This window comes from Grampus griseus (assembly GCF_964374135.1).
Source record: "Grampus griseus genome assembly, chromosome: 7".
NCBI lineage: Eukaryota > Metazoa > Chordata > Mammalia > Artiodactyla > Delphinidae > Grampus > Grampus griseus.
Window position 1 is genome coordinate 34,379,556 of NC_139001.1, and position 21,225 is coordinate 34,400,780.

At 36.9% G+C, this 21,225-nt stretch overlaps 1 protein-coding gene across 2 annotated transcripts in view; it reads left to right on the forward strand.

Moving 5' to 3' along the window:
• Nucleotides 1-21,225, forward strand: part of ORC2 (origin recognition complex subunit 2) — a 51,089-nt gene that overhangs the window by 1,504 nt on the left and 28,360 nt on the right. Inside the window, exons 2-7 of one of the 2 annotated variants that reach the window (XM_082658626.1) lie at nucleotides 1,819-1,873; nucleotides 2,807-2,910; nucleotides 3,377-3,520; nucleotides 14,099-14,188; nucleotides 18,705-18,797; nucleotides 19,718-19,749. In XM_082658626.1, the coding sequence (XP_082514752.1) occupies nucleotides 2,814-2,910; nucleotides 3,377-3,520; nucleotides 14,099-14,188; nucleotides 18,705-18,797; nucleotides 19,718-19,749 (456 nt within the window). In that variant the 5' untranslated portion in view covers nucleotides 1,819-1,873; nucleotides 2,807-2,813. The remainder of the gene's footprint in view (nucleotides 1-1,818; nucleotides 1,874-2,806; nucleotides 2,911-3,376; nucleotides 3,521-14,098; nucleotides 14,189-18,704; nucleotides 18,798-19,717; nucleotides 19,750-21,225) is intronic. The other variant, XM_082658627.1, reaches the window with a different exon arrangement.

Sequence of the window (21,225 nt, forward strand, 5' to 3'; positions counted from 1 at the left end):
CCAAGCACATGGTCTCATTTAATCGTCACAACTTTGTCCAGAGTCACACAGTTGTAAGTGTGGAGTTAAGATCGGAACCCAGGTTTATCTGGTATTAAAATTGGTGCATAGCCACTAAACTATACCACCTTCTTTTTTTAAAGGATTATGTTTTTTTTTAAATTGTAGCAAATCTTTTATTTGCTCTCAAAGGAGAGTGTATTGTGGTAACTGCTCATTTGGTGCTGCTGTATTACCTTGTTAACTCCTTGAAAAGAGTTTACTTAAAAGTAAGCACCAAGACAGTGCCTTGAAGAGTAAGTGGTCACTAAATATTTTCATTTTATTATGCGATTGTACTGGGGTTTTTTTGTTTTTGTTTTCAGAAAATGTTGGAGAAGAAGGAAGGAAAGGTTTCTTTCAAGGTTTTTGTAGAAATTTCAGTTTTTTGATTCTGTACTGCATAATAAGATGCCCTTAATATCTAGAAAAGAAAATTACGTATAAATGCATTTGGCTACAAACAAGACTAAGTTAGGCTGCCTCTGTCCAGACAATTCTTACATAAAATACCGTACGGAAATTGCCTAGGACAATATTAAGTTGTCTAGAATATTTGTTTTTAAATTTTCCTTGAAAATCTTTTTTTCCCCCTGAAGGGACTACTAAACTTTTGCTAATAAGAGGTAATGTAACTGACCTTTACTCCTTTTGATTGCCAGGAAGCTAAGAGCCCAAATTCTTTGTGTGATTTTATGTTCTGCCTTTATATTTTCCCTGACCCAGATTCCCTATTAGTGTGTATAGTTTATCATTTGTTGTATTGCACTGCTTATTGTTATTGCTTCAAATCCTTTGTAGAACACAGCAGTATGTAGTTTTAAATAATGTAGCCTATGCTGCTCTTAAAAGTATGCTTGATAGAACTAGTGATGTTTAACCTAATGAACTAGAAACCTAGAGGAACTGTAGAAGTTCTTGGATATTTGAACCGCTGTGTGGGAGAATGACTAAACATATTATGAATAGTTTCCAGAGGTCAAGACAAGCATTTAGGATAACAGGTTTGTATTTAATGGCAGGAGAAGTTGTGTCATTTAATAAAATGATCAGGGTCTTTGGAATTAGTTAAACTTGGGTTTCAGCCCTAACACACTTTCTAATTGTGTGAATTTGAAGGAGTAATTTAATCTTTAACCTCAGTTTACTCATCTGTAAATTAGGGGAATTAAATATATTTTAACCATCTCAGAGAATCTGAGGATTTATTGATCTGGTATACATAAAAGTGCCTAACACAGTGCCTGACAAACAGCCCCTTAAAAAACTTTATTTTATACAGATAGAAAGAAGTTGTGTTTCTTAATTTTGTATAAATGTCACATATGCATTAAACTTCTTCTCTAATACACCCAGTTCCCCATAATAAGAAGCAGTATCATGACTAGGAGGTTGGTCCAAATGGATATGTTCTACTGGCAGTGGCCATATAAATTATAGATGAAGTATAATCTTTGTACACAAAGTATAAACCTAATGGAATTGTTGTGAGGATTAAATGAGAATACATATAGAATATTGAGAAGAGTGTCTAGCACATAGTAAGTGCTCACATTTTGGCCTCCCTCCACCTACTTGCCCCCACAAGTTAGATCTTCTCAGTCTCTGAGGCTCCCTGGCCAAAATGGTAATGGTCATTTTGCCCTTTACTGTGCCATCATAACAACTTTGGCTTTCTAAGATCTGCCTTTATCTACTCATCTTGGTTGTTAAAACTCATGAACTTCTTTGGTTGCTGTCGTTTTCCTGTTAGCTGGCCTGACTGAGTTCTTTTTCCAGTTACAGGTGACTCTACTTGAATTTCCCAGCTGCAGAATATGTAGTACCTTTAAAGGTAAATGAAAACTGAGACAAATCATTTAAGTGTGCTAGTTACAAAAGAAAACTTGGCAACATTTAGTGAGTTATCTGCATGCAGATAACTGACTCATGGGGGACTCAATCAGTAGATCCTCTTGTCAGGGGAAAAGGCATAAATAGGATTTATGAGAGAGAGAAGAGAGAAAAAAATTCATTTTTTGAGTAAACTGATTAGCTGACAACTAGTTGGAATCGTTTATTTGTTTCAGGCATTAGCATTATAAGTTCTGAAATTAAATTTTGTCAGCGTAGCCAGAGTTGATCAAACTTTTGCTTGCCAAATCCGAAATTTGTTCAGTGAAGAACTGATTCTAAAGTACTGGAAAGATTCATGCTTACTCTTTAGTTACCAAGATACCTAGAAAGCCATATTCATGATTGTAAGGTTGTTTGGTGAGCATGCAATTTAATAGTAAAGGGCGATGCTTGAAAATTATTTGATCCAGTCTTGGTACACCAGTGAAGCACACAGACTTCCCCCAGTGGACTATATCTTTCTAGCGAACAGATACGAAAATCCACCAAACCATTATTCTTTGTTTGGCTGCCCCTTTTCTAAACTCTCATGTATTAACCTCCCCCTTTCTAATAATGTTGTTATTCTGTATATTGGTTAGAGCTTTCTTTACAGGCAGAATTGTTTTCTTGTCATTATATTTTAGTTACCTTGATTGGATTTGGCTTTTTCCTAATCTCAGGCACTTCTTCCTCTCTTCCATTTTTCAGATAAAGAATTGAGTTACTTATTATCAAAAACACAATATTGATACAATAATGACAATGTATTTTTCATACTTAAAGACTTTTAAAACTTTTATGCAAATACATGTATTCATTATGTGAATGTTTATTTGGCTGTTGATATGAATTTTTCATCACTTTTGAGTGCTTCATTGCTTTTGTTTAGGTTGGCAATGACGAGCAAGCTGGAATCAAAGGAAGACAAGATGCTGGAGGTTCAGTTTGTGGGAGATGATGATGTTCTTAATCACATTCTTGATAGAGAAGGAGGTACTGAATGATTATACAGTTGAAGGGATGCTTATATAATGGTTATGTATTATTTCACTTTTAAAAATAATTTAATCTTCTATTTTGAAAATACAGCACAGAATATTTGATCTAGTAAGACTGCAAATCTTAATTTTTAGTTTATTCCATTCAAAATGTACTGAAAATTAAAAATAATAAAGCCTCATCTAATGTGAAATGCTCAGTAGTGGCGGTAAGTGATAACCACCCATTGTAATTAAAATGTATAGTTATTTTGACCCCCCAAAATATATAATTTAAAGGTTTTGTTTTTTTAACTTATAAACTGTGGAAGAGAGATCTGTACTTGAATCAAAGAGAAAACACTGAATTTTTTTCCAGCTTTTAAGTAATGACAATATAATAGTATAGTTTATTTATTTAAATGTAGTGTTTAGAAAGAATTTATACCTGTCATGTTCTGATTCTTTGGATGTTCTTATAGGAGCTAAAATAAAAAAGGAGAGAGCCCAGCTTTTGGTCAACACAAAAAAAATAATAAAGAAGCCAGAATATGATTTGGAGGAAGATGACCAGGAAGTTTTAAAAGATCAGAACTATGTGGAAGTTTTAGGACGCCATGTTCAAGGTATTTGTGGGGTGAGGGGGGTGGTGGTTGTTGGAGTTGGGAGTGTACGCTCATATTTCTGTGAGTGGCCGAAATTGCTTTGCAGGATACATAAAAGTAGTCTGGTAGGTTAGGCAACATTGTGCTACAATTTTTTTTTTTCTTTTTAATTTATTTTGGCTGCGCGAGGTCTTAGTTGTGGCATGCAGAATCTTCGTTGTGGCATGTGGGCTCTTAGTTGCAGCATGCAGACTTCTTAGTTGTAGCATGTGGACTCTTAGTTTTGGCCTGTGGGATCTAGTTCCCTGACTAGGGATCGAACCCAGGCCCCCTGCACTGGGAGCACACAGTCTTACCCAGTGGACCACCAGGGAAGTCCCTTTCCCAATTTTTTAAATTGTAAGATACCCATAACATAAAATTTACCATCTTTACCATTTTTAAGTGTACAGTCCAGTTATATTAAATACATTCATAATGTTGTGCTACCATCACCATCATCCACCTCCAAAACTTTTTATGTGGTGTGCTATATTATTTTATTTCTCATCAGAAGAGCATTACTTCAGGGCTCCCCTGGTGGCGCAGTAGTTAAGAATCCGCCTGCCAGTGCAGGGGACACAGGTTCGAGCCCTGGTCCGGGAAGATCCCACATGCTGTGGAGCAACTAAGTCCATGCGCCACAACTACTGAGCCTGCTCTCTAGAGCCCATGAGCCACAACTGCTGAGCCCGTGCACCACAACTACTGAAGCCCGTGCACCTAGAGCCCGGGCTCCACAACAAGAGAAGCCACCGCAATGAGAAGCCCGCGCACTGCAACCAAGACTAGCCCCCACTCACTGCAACTAGAGAAAGCCCGTGCCCAGCAGTGAAGATCCAACACAGCCAAAAATAAATAAATAAAATAAATAAATTTTAGAAAAAGAAAAAAGAAGAGCATCGCTTCAGACTTTTTCTCTACAGTTGGAAAGGTTGGAAGCACTGAGTTTCTACTGTACGTTTTTTAATCTATACATAGTCCTTTTTTTTTTTCTTTCGTTTTTTTTTAAAAACCAGTCTGGTGCTTAAATATTTTTAGAAAGATAATCTACAGACCAAGCACTCTAAAGTTGTTTTTTTAAGATATCTCTACTTTTAACTAATTTGAAATAATTTCATAAAGCAAGTCACTTTATTATTAACTTGATCTTCTTTACAGAAATAGTTAGAAGGAAGATTCCAAGAAGTAATGTGTTCCAACCTAGGCATGCTGGTGTTATGTTTTTTTACACCTAAGCCAGATTCCTGCCACACTGTGCTTAAAAAATCTTACTCTTGGATTATAATTTACTTAACTTAGGGCTCAAAGAGCACAGGTTTATATTAGGGTGCAAGGAGCATAGACCTACTTAAGTTGACTTAAAAAAATAAAGATCAAGGAAAAAATTCAGTATTGTTGGGCACTAGGGGCATTGGAGCTGGGAGTGTGTTAAGAAATGAGGGACTTTGCTTTCACATATCTCCTGGTCTCCCTCATGTCATCTCTGTGCATCAATTCTCTTCTATGCCACCTGTCTCCCTCATGTACATGTCTTTTACTCTCTCATATCTGACTTATAAATGGCCACTATGACTACTCCCAACCTTTTTGTCACCTCTTGAGTGATACTGTTTCTGGATTTGTTCCCAGTGTTAAATGATATGATATAAAAAACAACCATTGGGCTTCCCTGGTGGCGCAGTGGTTGAGAATCTGCCTGCTAATGCAGGGGACATGGGTTCGAGCCCTGGTCTGGGAAGATCCCACTTGCTGCGGAGCAACTAGGCCCGTGAGCCACAACTGCTGAGCCTGCGCTCTGCAACAAGAGAGACTGTGATAGTGGGAGGGCCGCGCACTGCAATGACGAGTGGCCCCCGCTTGCCACAACTAGAGAAAGCCCTCGCACAGAAACGAAGACCCAACACAGCAAAAATAAATTAATTAATTAATAAACTCCTACCCCCAACATCTTAAAAAAATAAATTAAAAACAAACAAAAAACAACCATTGTCCCTCAGTAGGCTTACTGGACAGGGCATATTCTTTTTATTTATTTATTTATTTATTTATTTATTTATTATTTTTGGTTGTGTTGGGTCTTTGTTGCTGCACACAGGCTTTCTCTAGTTGTGGCGAGCGGGGGCTACTCTTTGTTGCCGTGCGCGGGCTTCTCATTGTGGTGGCTTCTCTTGTTGCGGAGCATGGGCTGTAGGCGTGTGGGCTTCAATAGTTGTGGCACGTGGGCTCAGTAGTTGTGGCTTGCAGGCTCTAGAGCGCAGGCTCAGTAGTTGTGGCGCACGGGCTTAGTTGCTCTGCGGCCTGTGGGATCTTCCTGGACCAAGGCTCGAACCCATGTTCCTTGCATTGGCAGGCGAATTCTTAACCACGTGTGCTACCAGGGAAGCCCTTAGGGCATATTCTGAATAGAACTTTGGATTCTTGACTATTGTGTTAGACCTAAGAACAGATTGCAAACAATATGTTTTCTAAGTGTTTTCTTTAAAATAGTTTCTTATTGTAATGGTAATATGTATCTGTAGTAGAAATTCAGTGCTTTCTTGTAACGGCACCCACAGCAAATGATATTTGGAGGCACACTGAAATAAAGAGGAAAATTTGGGATTTCCCTGGTGGTCCAGTTGTTAGGACTTGGTGCTTTTACTGCTGTGGTCCAGGTTCAATCCCTGGTGCAGCCAAAGAAAAAAAAGAAGAAAGAAAAGAGGAAAATGCTCCAGACCAGGGATAAATGCCTTGGGCTTCTGACCCCTGTTCCCACCCCCTCTGCAGGCCCTGACTGCATCCTCAGAGGCCTGAGAGGATCAATACTCAGCACACCTGTAACCCATGTCTTTAATTTCTGCACACTGGTTGGGGAACTTTGCTTTAAAGCTGTATTTCTCAACCTTTTAAAAATTATTAACCCCTAAGGAACCTTTCTAGACTGTTTCTCCTTATCACCCCCCACCCATGAAATTTTAATACTACATGTATGCTGATTATCTCTTTATGTTCTAAGATTCTTTGGAGGGCAACAGACCATTGCAATATCTAAGATGTTTTCCACACTCCCCCTCCTCCCACCAAGAGCCATTTCCGTTGCATCAGGAGCAGTATTATTCCTGTTGAGAATGCATGCTTTAAGAACATGGACCTGGGACTTACCTGGCGGCGCAGTGGTTAAGAATCCACCTGCCATTTAGCTATCAGGAACAATGTTGCTATGAATATACATCTATCCTGGTATACACATGTACTAGTTTTTCTAGAATATATCCCAAGTAGTGGAATTTCAGGGTCATAAGATATGGGTGTCTTCAACTTTACTCGATAAGGCCAAGCTGTTTTTGTGGTTGTTTAACCTGTGGTCCCTTAAAAGTTCATAGTGTCTGTCATACAGAGTGAAGTAAGTCAGAAAGACAAAAACAAATATCGTATATTAACGCATATATGTGGAATCTAGAAAAATGGTACAGATGAACCTATTTGCAGGGCAGGAATAGAGACGCAGATGTAGAGAACGGACATGTAGACACAGAGGGGAAGGGGAGGGTGGGATGAATTGGGAGATTAGGATTGACATATATACACTACCACGCATAAAATAGATAGCTAGTGGGAGCCTGCTGTATAGCACAGGGACTCAGCTCAGTGCTCTGTGATGACCTAGATGGGTGGGATTGGGGGTGGGGTGGGGGTGGGAGGTAGGTCCAAGAGGGAGGGGATATATGTATACATAGAGCTGATCCACTTCGTTGTACAGCAGAAACTAACACAACATTGTAAAGCAATTATACTCCCATCAAAAAAAAAAAGTAAACTGAAAAAAAGAGACTCTGCCTGCTAATGCAGGGGACACGGGTTTGAGCCCAATCCAGGAAGATCCCACATGCTGTGGAGCAACTAAGGCCGTGCGCCACAACTACTGAGCCTGCACTCTAGAGCCGGCGAGCCACAACTACTGAGCCCGTGCACCACAACTACTGAAGCCTGCGTGCCTAGAGCCCGTGCTCTGCAACAAGAGAAGCCACAACAGTGAGAAGCCCACTCACTGCAAGGAGGAGTAGCCTCCGCTCGCCGCAACTAGAGAAAGCCCATGCGCAGCAAAAAAGACCCAACACAGCCAAAGATAAATTAATTAATTAATTAATTTTTTAAAAAAGAACATGGACCTGTTGACAGTTTGGTGTGTTCTGTCTGTCTGCACATACATGCACACACATAAGTTTGTCTCGAGCGCAGGAAGTGGGGCTGTTCATTTGCCAATTGGCATGTACGACAGAGGAGCCCGTAACTTACAGTTAAGTCTTGCAAACATGACTTTTCCTATTTTGTTTTGTTTTTTTCTTATTTGCCACAATGTGTATAGGGGTGGAGAGTGGTGTTTCAGATAAGGTGTAGGAAGGAGAGTTTTCTTAGTTTTCTTTTAATGTTTTCTTTAGGGAAGAAAAGGTGACATCTATTACCATCTTGCTTAACTTTATTTGAGATACTGAACAATAAGCTTCTGCCTAATCCTTAATTACAAACAGAAGACAGTAAGGATTTTTTTTTTTTTTTTTTGGCCACACATCTTACTTAGTTCTCCAACCAGGGATCAAACCTGTGTCCCCTGCAGTGGAAGCACTGAGTCTTAACCACTGGGACACCAGGGAAGTCTTGTTAAGCATTACTTTTAAAACACAGACATTTCACAAAGAATCTTAAGGAATATTTAAAAGGAAAAAACTTTTCAACAAGGACCTTTAAATACTTTATTAATCAATCCCTTTACTTACTATTGAAGTATAAGCTGCTTCTTATAAGCAACACATATCTTGACATACCTGGCATAACTCTTATATGCTATTAATCCATCCACTCTGGTGAAAAATCATTGCATGGAGGTGCTAGGTGATCTCAGGCATTAAACAATGTTTTCTGAAAGATCTCCCCCAAACAATCAGACAGGTGTCCTCAAGAGCAATTTGTCTTATTGATGCTTCTCTTAAACAATTGATTTTTTTTCAATTTTATGAACAGAATAATTCTTTAATTGATTATAAGTTGGCTGTTAGAAAATTCTGAGACAAATATGTGGTCCATCCGTAGTATTTTTTAAATTTTATTTATTTATTTATTTTTGGCTGCCTTGGGTCTTCGTTGCTGTGTGTGGGCTTTCTCTAGTTGCGGTGAGCAGGGGCTACTCTTCCTTGTGGTGTGCGGACTTGTCATTGCGGTGGCTTCTCTTTACGGAGCATGGACTCTAGGCATGTGGGCTTCAGTAGTTGTGGCTCGTGGGCTGTAGAGTGCAGGCTCAGTAGTTATGGCCCACAGGCTTAGTTGCTCTGCGGTATGTGGGATCGTCCCAGACTAGTGCTCGAACCTGTGTCACCTGCATTGGCAGGAGGATTCTTAACCACTGTGCCACCAGGAAAGTCCCAATCCATAGTATTTTTAACTTAGCCTTATTCAGAGTTCCATTTTTGAACTTAAGGATGATGTCAGATTTTTAATTGTGGTTAAATTAAAAATCTGTTTTTTGAAATTGTGGTAAAAAATATTGTGGTAAGATATACATTAATATAAAATTTACCATCTTAACTATTTTTAAGTATATAGTTCAGTATTAAGTATATTCACATTATTTTACAACCGATCTCTAGAACTCTTTTCATCTTACAAAACTGAAATTCTGTACTCAATTAAACAACTGCCCAGTCCCCCCTTCCCCCAGCCCCTGGAAGCCACCATTCTACTTCCTTTGACTCTATGAATTTGACTACTCTAGGTACCTCATATAAGTGGAATTGTACACTATTTGTCTTTTTGTGTTTGCCTTATTTCACTTAGCATAATGTCCTCAAGGTTCATACATGTTTAGCAAGTGTCAGTTTACTTCTTTTTTTTTTTTTTTTTGAGTTTCCTTCCTTTTCAAGGCTGAGTAATATTGCATTGTATGTATATACCACATTTTGTTTATCTATTTATCGGTTGATGGACATTTGGGTTGCTTCAGCCTTTTGGCTATTGTGAATAATGCTACTAGGATGATCTTATTTGCAAAGCAGAAATAGAGACACAAATGTAGAGAACAAACATGGATACCAAGGGGGAAAGTGGGGGGGATGGGATGAATTGGGAGATTGGGATTGACATATATACACTATTGATACTATGTATAAAATAGATAACTAATGAGAGCATACTGTATAGCAGAGGGAACTCTACTCAGTGCTCTGTGGTGACCTAAATGGGAAGGAAATCCAAAAAAGAGGGGCTATGTGTATATGTATAGCTGATTCACTTTGCTGTACAGTGTAATAATGCTACTAGGAACATGGGTGTACAAATATCTCTGTGAGATCTTGATTTGAATTCTTTTGGGAATATTCCCAGAAGTGGAATTGCTGGATCATATGGTAATTCTATTTTTAATTTTTTGAGGAACCACCATACTGTTTTCCATAGCAACTACATCATTTTGCATTTCCACCAACAATGCACAAGGGTTCCAGTTTCTCCACATTCTCACCAACACATGTTTTTTTTTTTTAATAATAGCCATCCCAATGCGTGTGAAGTAGTAGTGTTATTTCTTTCTAAATTTAACATATTGTTAAATTCTTAGAGATTATTCTCTGGACAAAGAAAACTCTAGTAACTGAATAATAATATATTCTAACCTATAAATAATACATAGTTTCCTCTGTTAGACTTCTGAATTATTTCTAAGTTTTTATTATTATAACTAATGCATAGTGATTACTCTTGAACATAAATCTTTGTTCAGATGTCTTATTTTTTTCATCAGAGATTCCTCAAATAGAATTACTGGTGAAAGTATATGAACTTAATTTAAAAAAAATGTATATGAACTTTATAAGGCTTACATATTGCTAAATTACTTTCTAGGAAGATCGTATCAACTAGTATTAAGATCCCTCATCAGCATTAAACATTTTTTCTTTTATTTATTAGCCATTTTAACTTCTGTGAATTGTATGTTCATAGTTATTTTGGTATTGTCTATTTTGAGTAATTTTAAAACTATTAAAAAGTTTTATTTATATATTATACTAAATCCCTGTTGGCCAGTGTGATTAGAGCCATTGTTAATTGGTCAATTTATCAAAATATCAGAACAAGGAAATCATAAAAATAATTATATACTCTAAACATTTTGTTCTACATATAAACATATATGTAGATATTTATGTATCATTGTCTTTTCTTTAAATATACATTTGCCAGTCAGCTGGTTGAAGAACAGCAGCACCTTTTGGTTTTGGTTTTGGGTATTTTTAGGTAGCATATCCATAATGTATTATCTAGGATTTCAAGTTTTATTTCCTTCCATTAGATTGATCATTTAAAGACACTTCTGATGCAGTCTGAATGTAGTGTGCTTTTATGTTTTTCAGTTTTTTTCTTAAATCTTTTATGGTTTCTCATCCATACCTAATTTGAAATCAGTTCTTTTAGTTAATAACTTTTATCAAGTCTTTCTAAAGCATTTAATTTAGTTTACATAGAAACTACTTGATATTTTTTATTCATATTTTGTCTATGTGCCAAACATTTAATTTACATAATTATAGTAACAAGTTCTCCATAAACAGACTTATCCATATGTGCATATTATAGATATATGATAGAGGTAGCATTGGAGATCACTAGGCTAAGGATGAACTGGTCAATAAATGGTGTTGGAACAATTGACTATCCTTATGAAAAAAAGAAATTGGGGGCTTCCCTGGTGGTGCAGTGGTTGAGAGTCCGCCTGCAGGGGCACCCGATGCAGGGGACACGGGTTCGTGCCCTGGTCCGGGAAGATCCCACATGCCGCGGAGTGGGTAGGCCCGTGAGCCGTGGCCGCTGAGCCTGCGCGTCCGGAGCCTGTGCTCCACAACGGGAGAGGCCCCAACAGTGAGAGGCCCGTGTACTGCAAAAAAAGAAAAAAAAAAAAAAAAAAAGAAAGAAATTGGATTCCTAACTGCCATCATAAACAACTTAATTACCTTAATTAAAGATTTACACATGAAAAGCAAATTATAAATGCTTTTACAAGAAAATATAGGAGAATATGGCTTTGGTCTTATAGAAGAATTTCTTTAAAAATGTGTACTCAAAAGAAAAGATTGACAAACTAATTAAAATTCAGAACTTCTCAAGAAGACAAACCACAGCTAGGAGAAAATATAGCAAAAGACATATCTATTAAAGAACTGTTACCCAAAATATATGAAGAGCTCTTAAAACTCAACAATAAGAAAACGAACAACCTGATTAAAAAATGAGCAAAGGACCTGGACATCTCACCAAAGAAGATACCCAGATGGCAGATAAGCATATGAAAAGATGTTCAACGTTATATGTCATTAAGAAATTGCAAATTCAGACAACAGTGGGATACCACTACACATCTATTAGAATGGCCAAAATCCAGGACTTCCCTGGTGGTCTAGTGGCTAAGACTTCACCTTCCAATGTGGGGGGTACAGGTTTGATCCCTGGTCGGGGAGCTAAGATCCCACATGGCTCACAGCCAGAAAACCAAAACAGAAAGCAGAAGCAATATTGTAACAAATTCAATAAAGACTAAAAAAATTGTCCACATCAAAAAAACAAAATATTAAAAAAAAAAAAAAGAATGGCCAAAATCCAAAATATTGACAACACCAAATGCTGACAGAGATGTGGAGTAACAAGAACCCATTTACTACTAGTGGGAATGCAAAATGGTACAGCTCCTTGGAAGACAGTTTGGCAGTTTATTACAAACTAAACATATTCTTACCATGTGACTTAGCAGTTGTGTTCCTTCATATTTACTCAAATGAGTTGAAATCTTTTGTCCACCCAAAAACCTGCACACACAGATGTGTAGCAGCTTTGTTCATAATTGCCAAGGCTTAGAAGCAACCAAGAAGTCAACCAAGGATAAATAAACTGATACATCCATGCAGTGGGATATTATTCAATGCTAAAAAAAATAATAAGTTATCTGTCTATGAAGAGATATGGAGGAGCCTTAAATGCATATTGCTAAATGAAAGAAGTCAATCTGAAAAGGCTACATACTGTATGATTCCAACTCTGTGACATTCTGGAAAAGGCAAAACTATACAGACAGTAAAAGAAGACATTGGTTGCCAAGGGTCAGGAGTAAGGAAGGGATGAATAGATGGAGTACAGAGGATTTTTAAGGCAGTGAATCCATTCTGTATGATACTAGAATGATGGATACATGTTATCGTACTTTTGTCAAAACCTATAGAATGTACAACAGGAAGAGTAAACCGTAATGTAAACTATGGACCCTGGGTGATAATGAAGTGTCAACAGAGGTTCATTGATTCCAACAAATGTACCACTCTGTTTTTTTTGTTTTTGTTTTTTAATTTTAATTTATTCATTTTGTTTGTTTTTTTTACAAATGTACCATCTGGTGTGAGATATTGTTAATGGGGGGAGGCTGTGGATATGTAGGGCAGGAGATACATGGGAAATCTCTGTACCTTCCACTTGAGTTGGTTGTGAACCTAAAACTGCTCTAAAAAACAGTCTGTTTTTTAAAAATCCAGTACTTCTCTTCATTGAATGACATTATCAAGAAGTGAAAAGACAAGACACAGGATAGAGAAGATATTTCTTCTTCTGGAAATAAGAAACCCGTCAAAAGGTGTTAAGCTTCATTAGTGACTAGGGAAAGGAAATTAAAATGCCTTTCCCCGTGAGATTCATTTTGTACCCACTAGATTGGCAAAGATTAAGGAGTTTAGGTAATACCAAGTGTTCGTGCATATACACACCAATGGGAACTCTTAAGCAATAAAGGGAGCAAACACTGACTTCGGAAAGTTTGGCACTTTAATAAACTCATTAAAGGTTTGGGGACTTCCCTGGCATCACAGTGGTTAAGAATCTGCCTGCCAGTGCAGGGGATGTGGGTTCGATCCCTCGTCTGGGAAGATCCCACATGCTACGGGTTAACTAAGCCCGTGCATCATAACTACTGAGCCTGTGCTCTAGAGCCCACGAGCCACAACTACTGAGCCCACACTCCTAGAGCACATGCTCTGCAACAAGAAAAGCCACTGCAATGAGAAGCCCGCGCAGCACAACGAAGAGTAGCCCCCGCTCGCCACAACTAGAGAAAGCCCGCATGCAGCAACGAAGACCCAACGCAGCCAAAAATAAAATAAATGAAATAAATAAATTTATTAAAAAAAAAAAGAAAGAAGCATAACTAATAAAGTCCCTTTTGTCCTCCCTCCTCAGGAGCAACTTCTATCATGAATTGAATGCATATCCCTCTAGTCTGGAGTGTTCTTTAGTGGGCTTTTTATTGTTGTTGTGTTTGTTTATATATCTTTGTGTATCTGTGAATAACATGTTTTCTGTGTTTTAAAATTTATGTAAACAGTATCATAGTCTACTGTGTGTTTTTAATATCTTATTTATAAATATGTATTGTTAAACATTTGTGCAAGACAGTGAGGGGTACAAATCCTAAGTTTTTGTTAAAATTCTGTCTTTTTTTTCCTGTTAATTAACCTCACCCATTTTTCCTAAATGTATGTTGCATTTTTCTTTCAGAATCCTTGAAAAATGGCTCTGCTACAGATGGTGGGAATAAAGTTTATTCTTTTCAGAATAGAAAACACCCTGAAAAGATGGCTAAATTAGGTATGTTGCTTTTCTGACTTCTGTAATCACTATTCACCTTTTCTAAGGTGTATTTAACCACATTTCCCACTGTTATCACCCCATTGCATTCACTAAAAGAATGAATGAGGGATGTTATTTTATTTTCAAGCATACTTAAAGTCATTAGTTTTTTTCATGCTCAGATGTCTTCTGTTCTCAGCTAGGTTCTAAGGTTATAGTAGAGACCCTGTCTTAGATTCCTTCCCACAACATCTAGTACAGGCTCTTAACAAATTTTTGTTATGTAAACAAGTGACTTAAGTCACACAGAGATATTCTGAATTTATTGAATAAGAGTTTTACACTGTATGTAGAAGAAAAGAGTTCATATTATAGAAAATTATTTATGTAAAATTGTTAGAAATGGGCTGTTCTAACATTTTTCTTACCCCAGTTACCACTTATACTAATTACATGTGAATTATTGATTTTCAGAGAACTAGACTTAAATAAATTATATATAACATTAAAATTAAACTAGCAATTTAATTCTTTTTAAAAATTTGGGTGGCGCTATTCTTGGATCCTGCGGCATGAGGCATCAGATTTGAAAGCTTTGAGGAAAGGAAATAACACGTGAAAGCACTTTAAAATTAAGGAGGTCCATAAGTTTATGGAAGTTTGAGAATACCAAAAAGTTAAGAGCAAGGGAATAATAATTAACTACCTGGCAAAATGTAGTCGTTGTATAAGAGGACTTATAATCTATAATTATAGAACATCTATATATGTGTCTTAAGTGTATTTTTATGCAATCATTGTAGTCAGTGATCATTTAAACATTCAAAGTCAAATGAATGTCACACTTGTTGAGTGTTGACACTGATGAGGGACATATAAGAAGTAATTATAAGACCTGTGTTTCTGAACATAATACAATTTAAGCATTTGCAAAATTCAGTTTTTCTGAAAGGTATAATATTATATGCATCATTAATTTTGAACCTAACATGGTACATACAGTAATTTACACTAATTGATGTGTTTCTTAGAGTTTATTATCTACATAAAGAAATCTAAAATGTTTTTGATACAAATGAACTTATTTACAAAACAGAAATACCCTTACAGACCTAGAAAACACACTTATGGTTACCAAAGGGGAAAGTGGGGGGAGGTTTAAATTAGGAGTCTGGGATTAACAGATACACACTACTATATAGAAAATAGATAAACAGCAAGGACCTACTTACTGTATAGCACAGGGAACTATACTTGATATTTTGTAATAACCTATATGGGAAAAGAATCTGAAAAAAACGGAATCACTTTGCTATACACCTGGAACTAACACAACGCTTTAAATCAAGTATACTTCAATAAAAAATAATTTAAGAAAAGAAATTTAAAAATTTTTGATCTGTAAAAATGACTGAATTCTGTGTAGGATCTCTGGGACACCAGAGGAAAATGCTAATATAATTACTAGAGGAAAGATCAGATAGACACCAAGGCCAAAGTGAAACCCTAACGACAATGAAGCATTGGAGAAAGAACTAATAGTGAAAAGAAAAATGGAACCTCACTGGAGTAATCAAGTAGAAGTTCCCTGAGTGGAAAGTCAACATGCACATAACTGCAGTGATACATGTCTCATATCTATATGTGCTGTGAGGAACTTAAGTATTGTTATGATGGGCGTTTCTGTCATCACATCTGAAAGAAATATAGTCATGAAAAGATAGTTTTCTGGATAGTTTAAGACTGATCATACTTTCCAAGATCTGTGTTTAGTTAGGACCTGTGTTTAGTTATGTCGCTCTTTGACTTATTAAGTATTTTTGCTAATTGTGTTTACATCTAAATATATCAATAAAATAGAATGCCTTATTAAAATAAGTTATGATCTGTCAGAAAATCATATATTACTCTGAGTATAAAAGATGATTAAATATAATTGGACTAACCAAGATATAGGGCTAGAAATAGAGCAAGAGTTACATTGGAAGGCTTTGTAAAACACAGAGAACACGTCCAGGATGAGTAAGTAAATGCAAAGAAAAAGCAAAAGTAGAATTACCACATAGAAAGGACAAGGACAGTAAGGAGTTTGACCAGCTTGGAGAAAGATGAATTTAAGGAAATTGAAACTAGATTGGATAGATAGGATCAGATAATAACCTGATGAGAAGTTATTATTAGGCAAAGAGGAGTTTTATTTTAAAATTTCTAATATGTTGCAGACCAGTTGTTGTGTGAAATATAATACAAATGAATTAAATATTTGCCCCAATTTTTTATTATTGAAATTAATATCCATACATGGATGGCTGTCTCTTGTTTCCTTTCCTCTTCAATTCTTCCTTTTTCTTCCTTTCTCCTTTTGTAGTTTAAAGTTATTTAAAAGCAGAGGATTTTTATGTTTCAATATAAAACCAAAATGATCTCAGCTAAGTTACTTTGTACTTTTGTGGCTTTTTGTTGATGTGAAGGTTTTTTTCCTATCCTGTGGATCAACAGCCTTTAATCCAAACATGGCATATTTTTCTGGTGTAAAGAGAAGGCCAATGCCTGAGCTTTAGGTACCTGCAGGTTAGAATGCTTAGGAGGATGAGGGCAGTGAAGTTGAGATGGAATAACTACCAGCAGTAGCCAGGGACCAGGCTAATACCATGGAACCCAGATGGAGGAATAATTTCAAAGAAAGATATAAAGAACTTTAATGAATGATACAGAGGATCGAGGAGGTTAAGAAAAAAGAAGCCAGTGCATTTGTAGGGACTGTCATGAATATCTTGGGTCAGTTCCAAGATTGGATAAAGCTGTGTGAAATAGGTTAGAAAGAGTTTGAGTCAGTGAAGTGGCTTAATTTACACAAATTCAACTATACTTTCTCTTTAAAAAAAAAAAAAGATGGAAGAGAATTTAAATAGTGTTCTCAGTGAACAATGTTCTTAGTGTATGAAATGTAAATCTATTCCTTCAGTTAGACTCAATTCCCATATGCCTATCACAGTGTGAGAATGTGAGCATCTTTAAAGATAAACATTGTAGGGCTTCCCTGGTGGCGCAGTGGTTGAGAATCTGCCTGCTAATGCAGGGGACACGGGTTCGAGCCCTGGTCTGGGAGGATCCCACATGCCACGGAGCAACTAGGCCTGTGAGCCACAACTACTGAGCCTGCGCGTCTGGAGCCTGTGCTCTGCAACAAGAGAGGCCGCGATAGTGAGAGGGCCTGCGCACTGCGATGAAGAGTGGCCCCCACTTGCCATACTAGAGAAAGCTCTCGTACAGAAATGAAGACCCAACAGAGCCAAAATAAATTAATTAATAAATTTCTACCCCAACATCTTAAAAAAAAAAAAAGATAAACATTGTATTTTTCATTTTAAATGGCCCCCTTTTTTAAAAATAAATTTATTTATTTATTTATTTTTGGCTGTGTTGGGTCTTTGTTGCTGCACACAGGCTTTCTCTAGTTGTGGCGACCGGGGGCTACTGTTTGTTGCAGTTTGCGGGCTTCTCATTGCAGTGCTTCTCTTGAGGAGCACGGGCTCTAGGTGCGCGGGCTTCAGTAGTTATGGCATGCAGGCTCAGTAGTTGTGGCTCACGGGCTCTAGGGCGCAGACTCAGCAGTTGTGGCTCATGGGCTTAGTTGCTCCGTGGCATGTGGGATCTTCCCGTACCAGGGCTCAAACCCATGTTCCTTGCATTGGCAGGCAGATTCTTAACCACTGCGCCACCAGGGAAGTCCTGGCCCCTTCTGTTCAGAAGCCAACTATTTCATCTGATGCTCAGTTGAAGAAATGCCATCTGGGACTTCCCTGTCCAGTGGCTAAGACTCCACGCTCCCAATGCAGGGGGCCTGGGTTTGATTCCCGGTCAGGGAACTAGATCCCATGTACATGCTGCAACTAAGAGTTCGCATGCTGCAGCTAAAGATCCCCCATGCCACAACTAAGACCCGGCACAGCCAAATAAATGAATAAATAAATAAATATTAATAAAAGAAGAAATGTCATCTGTTCAGTGCTATATCATATTCTATACATTATTAATATGTGTTAGAGTTTTAGACACAAGTAATAAACCACATTTTATGGGAGACTTAAGAGCTTTAAAAGTATAATTTTAAATATACACAGTTTTCAGTTGGTTTTAGATCCCACTTTCTGGCCATTCTTTCTTAACTGTTAGCAGAGATGTGCCTCAAATATATATGGTAAAGAAATGGAAAGAGTATAAACCTGTCAATGGAGAAGAGAGAGGAAGAGTGTGTGATAATTGGAGAAACCAGCAAGGTCAAAGTTAGCTCTTTATTTGTATTTTTTTGTGAGACCTGTGGATAACTGAAGGAAGACTTGGAAGACGGTGAGTAAAGGTGAAAGCAGTAGTACTCTTAATATGGCTAGGTTTATTTATCTTTCTGATATTAGTAACAGCAGGTTTCTTTTTTTTTTTAAATTTATGTAAGTGAAATAAGGCTATTTCCCCTCTTAATCTACTGTTGTCCATTAAAAGTTTTTTTTAATATATTTCTTTTGTCTGTTTACAGCTTCAGAACTAGCAAAAACACCAAGAAAAAGTGTTTCATCCAATTTGAAGAGTGATCCTGAAATTACCATAGACATTCCTCAATGTAGCAAGGGTAAGATTTTACTTCACTTCTTTTTTTTTTTTTTTTTTTAACTTCACTTCTTTAAAGAGAGTTTTCATAGTTGCTTCAAAGTTATAATATGTTACTTTACTTTCTTGTCTAAGTGCATTTTTATATATTTTCTTCTTTTCTGTTCTGAAAATTCATTTAGTAAATGCAGTTAATACCCCAACCTGTGTGCTTTAGTATACCCGTATTTAGCTATCAGTAAAAGGGGAAAAGATCTGTGTGGGTTGAAGTTGTACAGATTGACAGGGCCAGCTAGAAACAGTCTTAAATCCTGTTGTCATTTGCTTGAGTTAGCCAAATGTTCGTGGAAGATTTGCTTTGGCAAATACTATTTGAAATAAGGTTTTGGGGATTTGGAAGTCTTTCTTTTTTTTTTTTTTTTTTTTTTTTGCGGTACGCGGGCCTCTCACTGTTGTGTCCTCTCCCATTGGGGAGCACAGGCTCTGGGCGCGCAGGCTCAGCAGCCATGGTTCACGGGCCCAGCTGCTCCGCGGCATGTGGGATCTTCCCGGACCAGGGCACGAACCCGTGCCCCCTGCATCGGCAGGCGGACTCTCAACCACTGCACCACCAGGGAAGCCCTGGAAGTTTGGAGAACTGTGGAGCAGTTGTTTTTGAATGACCCATTCTAACTAGATTAAATAGTGTACTTTTAAAATAATGAACAATGGAAAGGACTCCATTTTTTCTTGTTACATGAGTGCTACAGAAATGTCATTAATAGGAGAAATCATAAAATTAATAGTGACAGTTCAGCCTCTAGTGGAGATGCAATTAATTGAGAATTCAATAATATGTAGTGGCTTCTGGGTAGAACCTGCACCTTTGCTTTTAATGAAACTAGGCTATTATGGAAAGTGAAGTATTTGTAGTAAGTAATGGCTTTTTGTTTCATTCTTTAGGGCATTCTGCTTCAGACAAAGTTCAGTTGAAGGTAAGCAATTGAGTAAAAACAAGGAAAACCCTTAGTGTTACAAAGTTAAGACATGATGAAAAATATCCATTTCATCTTTTAATTTAGATAATACTTTTATCATTTATAGGTATTTGCCAATTAAATACCTAACTTACAGATAAAGAATCTGAGGCTCAGAGAGGTGAAGTGACTTGTCTGAGTTCACCAAACTAGGAAGGAGAAAAGCTGGAAAATGAAGCTAGGTCTTCTGGACCCACCTGTTGTGCCTTTTCTGTGTTAGAACTACCCCTGGGTGTTTTGTTTGTTTGTTTGTTTTTAATTTAATTTTATTTATTTATTTTTGTCTGTGTTGGGTCTTCTGGCATTCTTTTTCAAGTTGTGGATCACATCACATTAGTGGATCTTGTTGATTCCCTAAGAGACCATCAGAAAACCTGTTAATCAGTGGTATTATATTTACATACCACAATAAAAGAGAACATCAGTCTGCAAGTCTTAGTGCACTGTCTTAGAAGGGGCAGTTCAGGAGAGAATATGTATAGGGCTTGGGGATCTGGACTCGAGGGGTTTAAGGCACATCTATCAAGATGGGGAACTGATCTGTATTAGGCAGAATTCATGGCATGGTATTTTAGGAGTAGTGGACACAGTGAGGAGAGGGTCTTGAATTGAGTTTTGATAAGTAAACCAAAGTTTGATAAGCTAGCTGTTTGCCCTGGTAAGTAGTCTGTTGTCCTGATGGGAAAATAGGTTGCCCAAATGAGCAAACTGTCAAGATAAATTAGTTTGCAGAAATTTCTGTAGCAAACAGTGAAGTTATTTAATAGTTTATAGCCTTATCTTTTTGAGCAAGAATTTTCTGAAATGGTTATTTTGACACAAATATTCTCAGACCTGATAATTAAGCTATATGGATATAGGTTGTCTCAACTCTCAGTCTTGAAATCAGTTTAGTAGGGCATGATCTACAGTTTAAAAAAATGAAATAGATAAATTAGAAAATTTCTGTTTTGTAAGTATTATTTAATTATAATTTGGTTAAGTTATATATGCATATGTGTACTGGATCAAGGTGGCAAAACGTAAAAAAAAATTGTAAGGATCTGGACCAAAGAGGTTTGAAATATACTGTGATATACTTTATAAACCCAATAGGTGATCAGATCACCTATTATAATAGTATTCTTAATATCTCAAATAAAAATTGTTATAATATTTGTAACTAGCACCAACAACTTATCACAAGATAACAGATTTAAATTTTTTGTCGTATTTTCACATTGCCAAAAAAACACAGGGTACTTTATCTTTTTATTAGTACTGTTAAGTTATCACGTATACACCAGTAGGCATTTTATTGTGCTAGAAATTGAATGGTGTTAAAGGATTCTGTAAGGAAAAGAAAAACGTGCGTTATACTTCTGTAAACTGTTTAAAAAATTAAAAATACAGAAGTAAAAAGTAGAAATCTTTTTTCTCTCCTTCTCACAGACT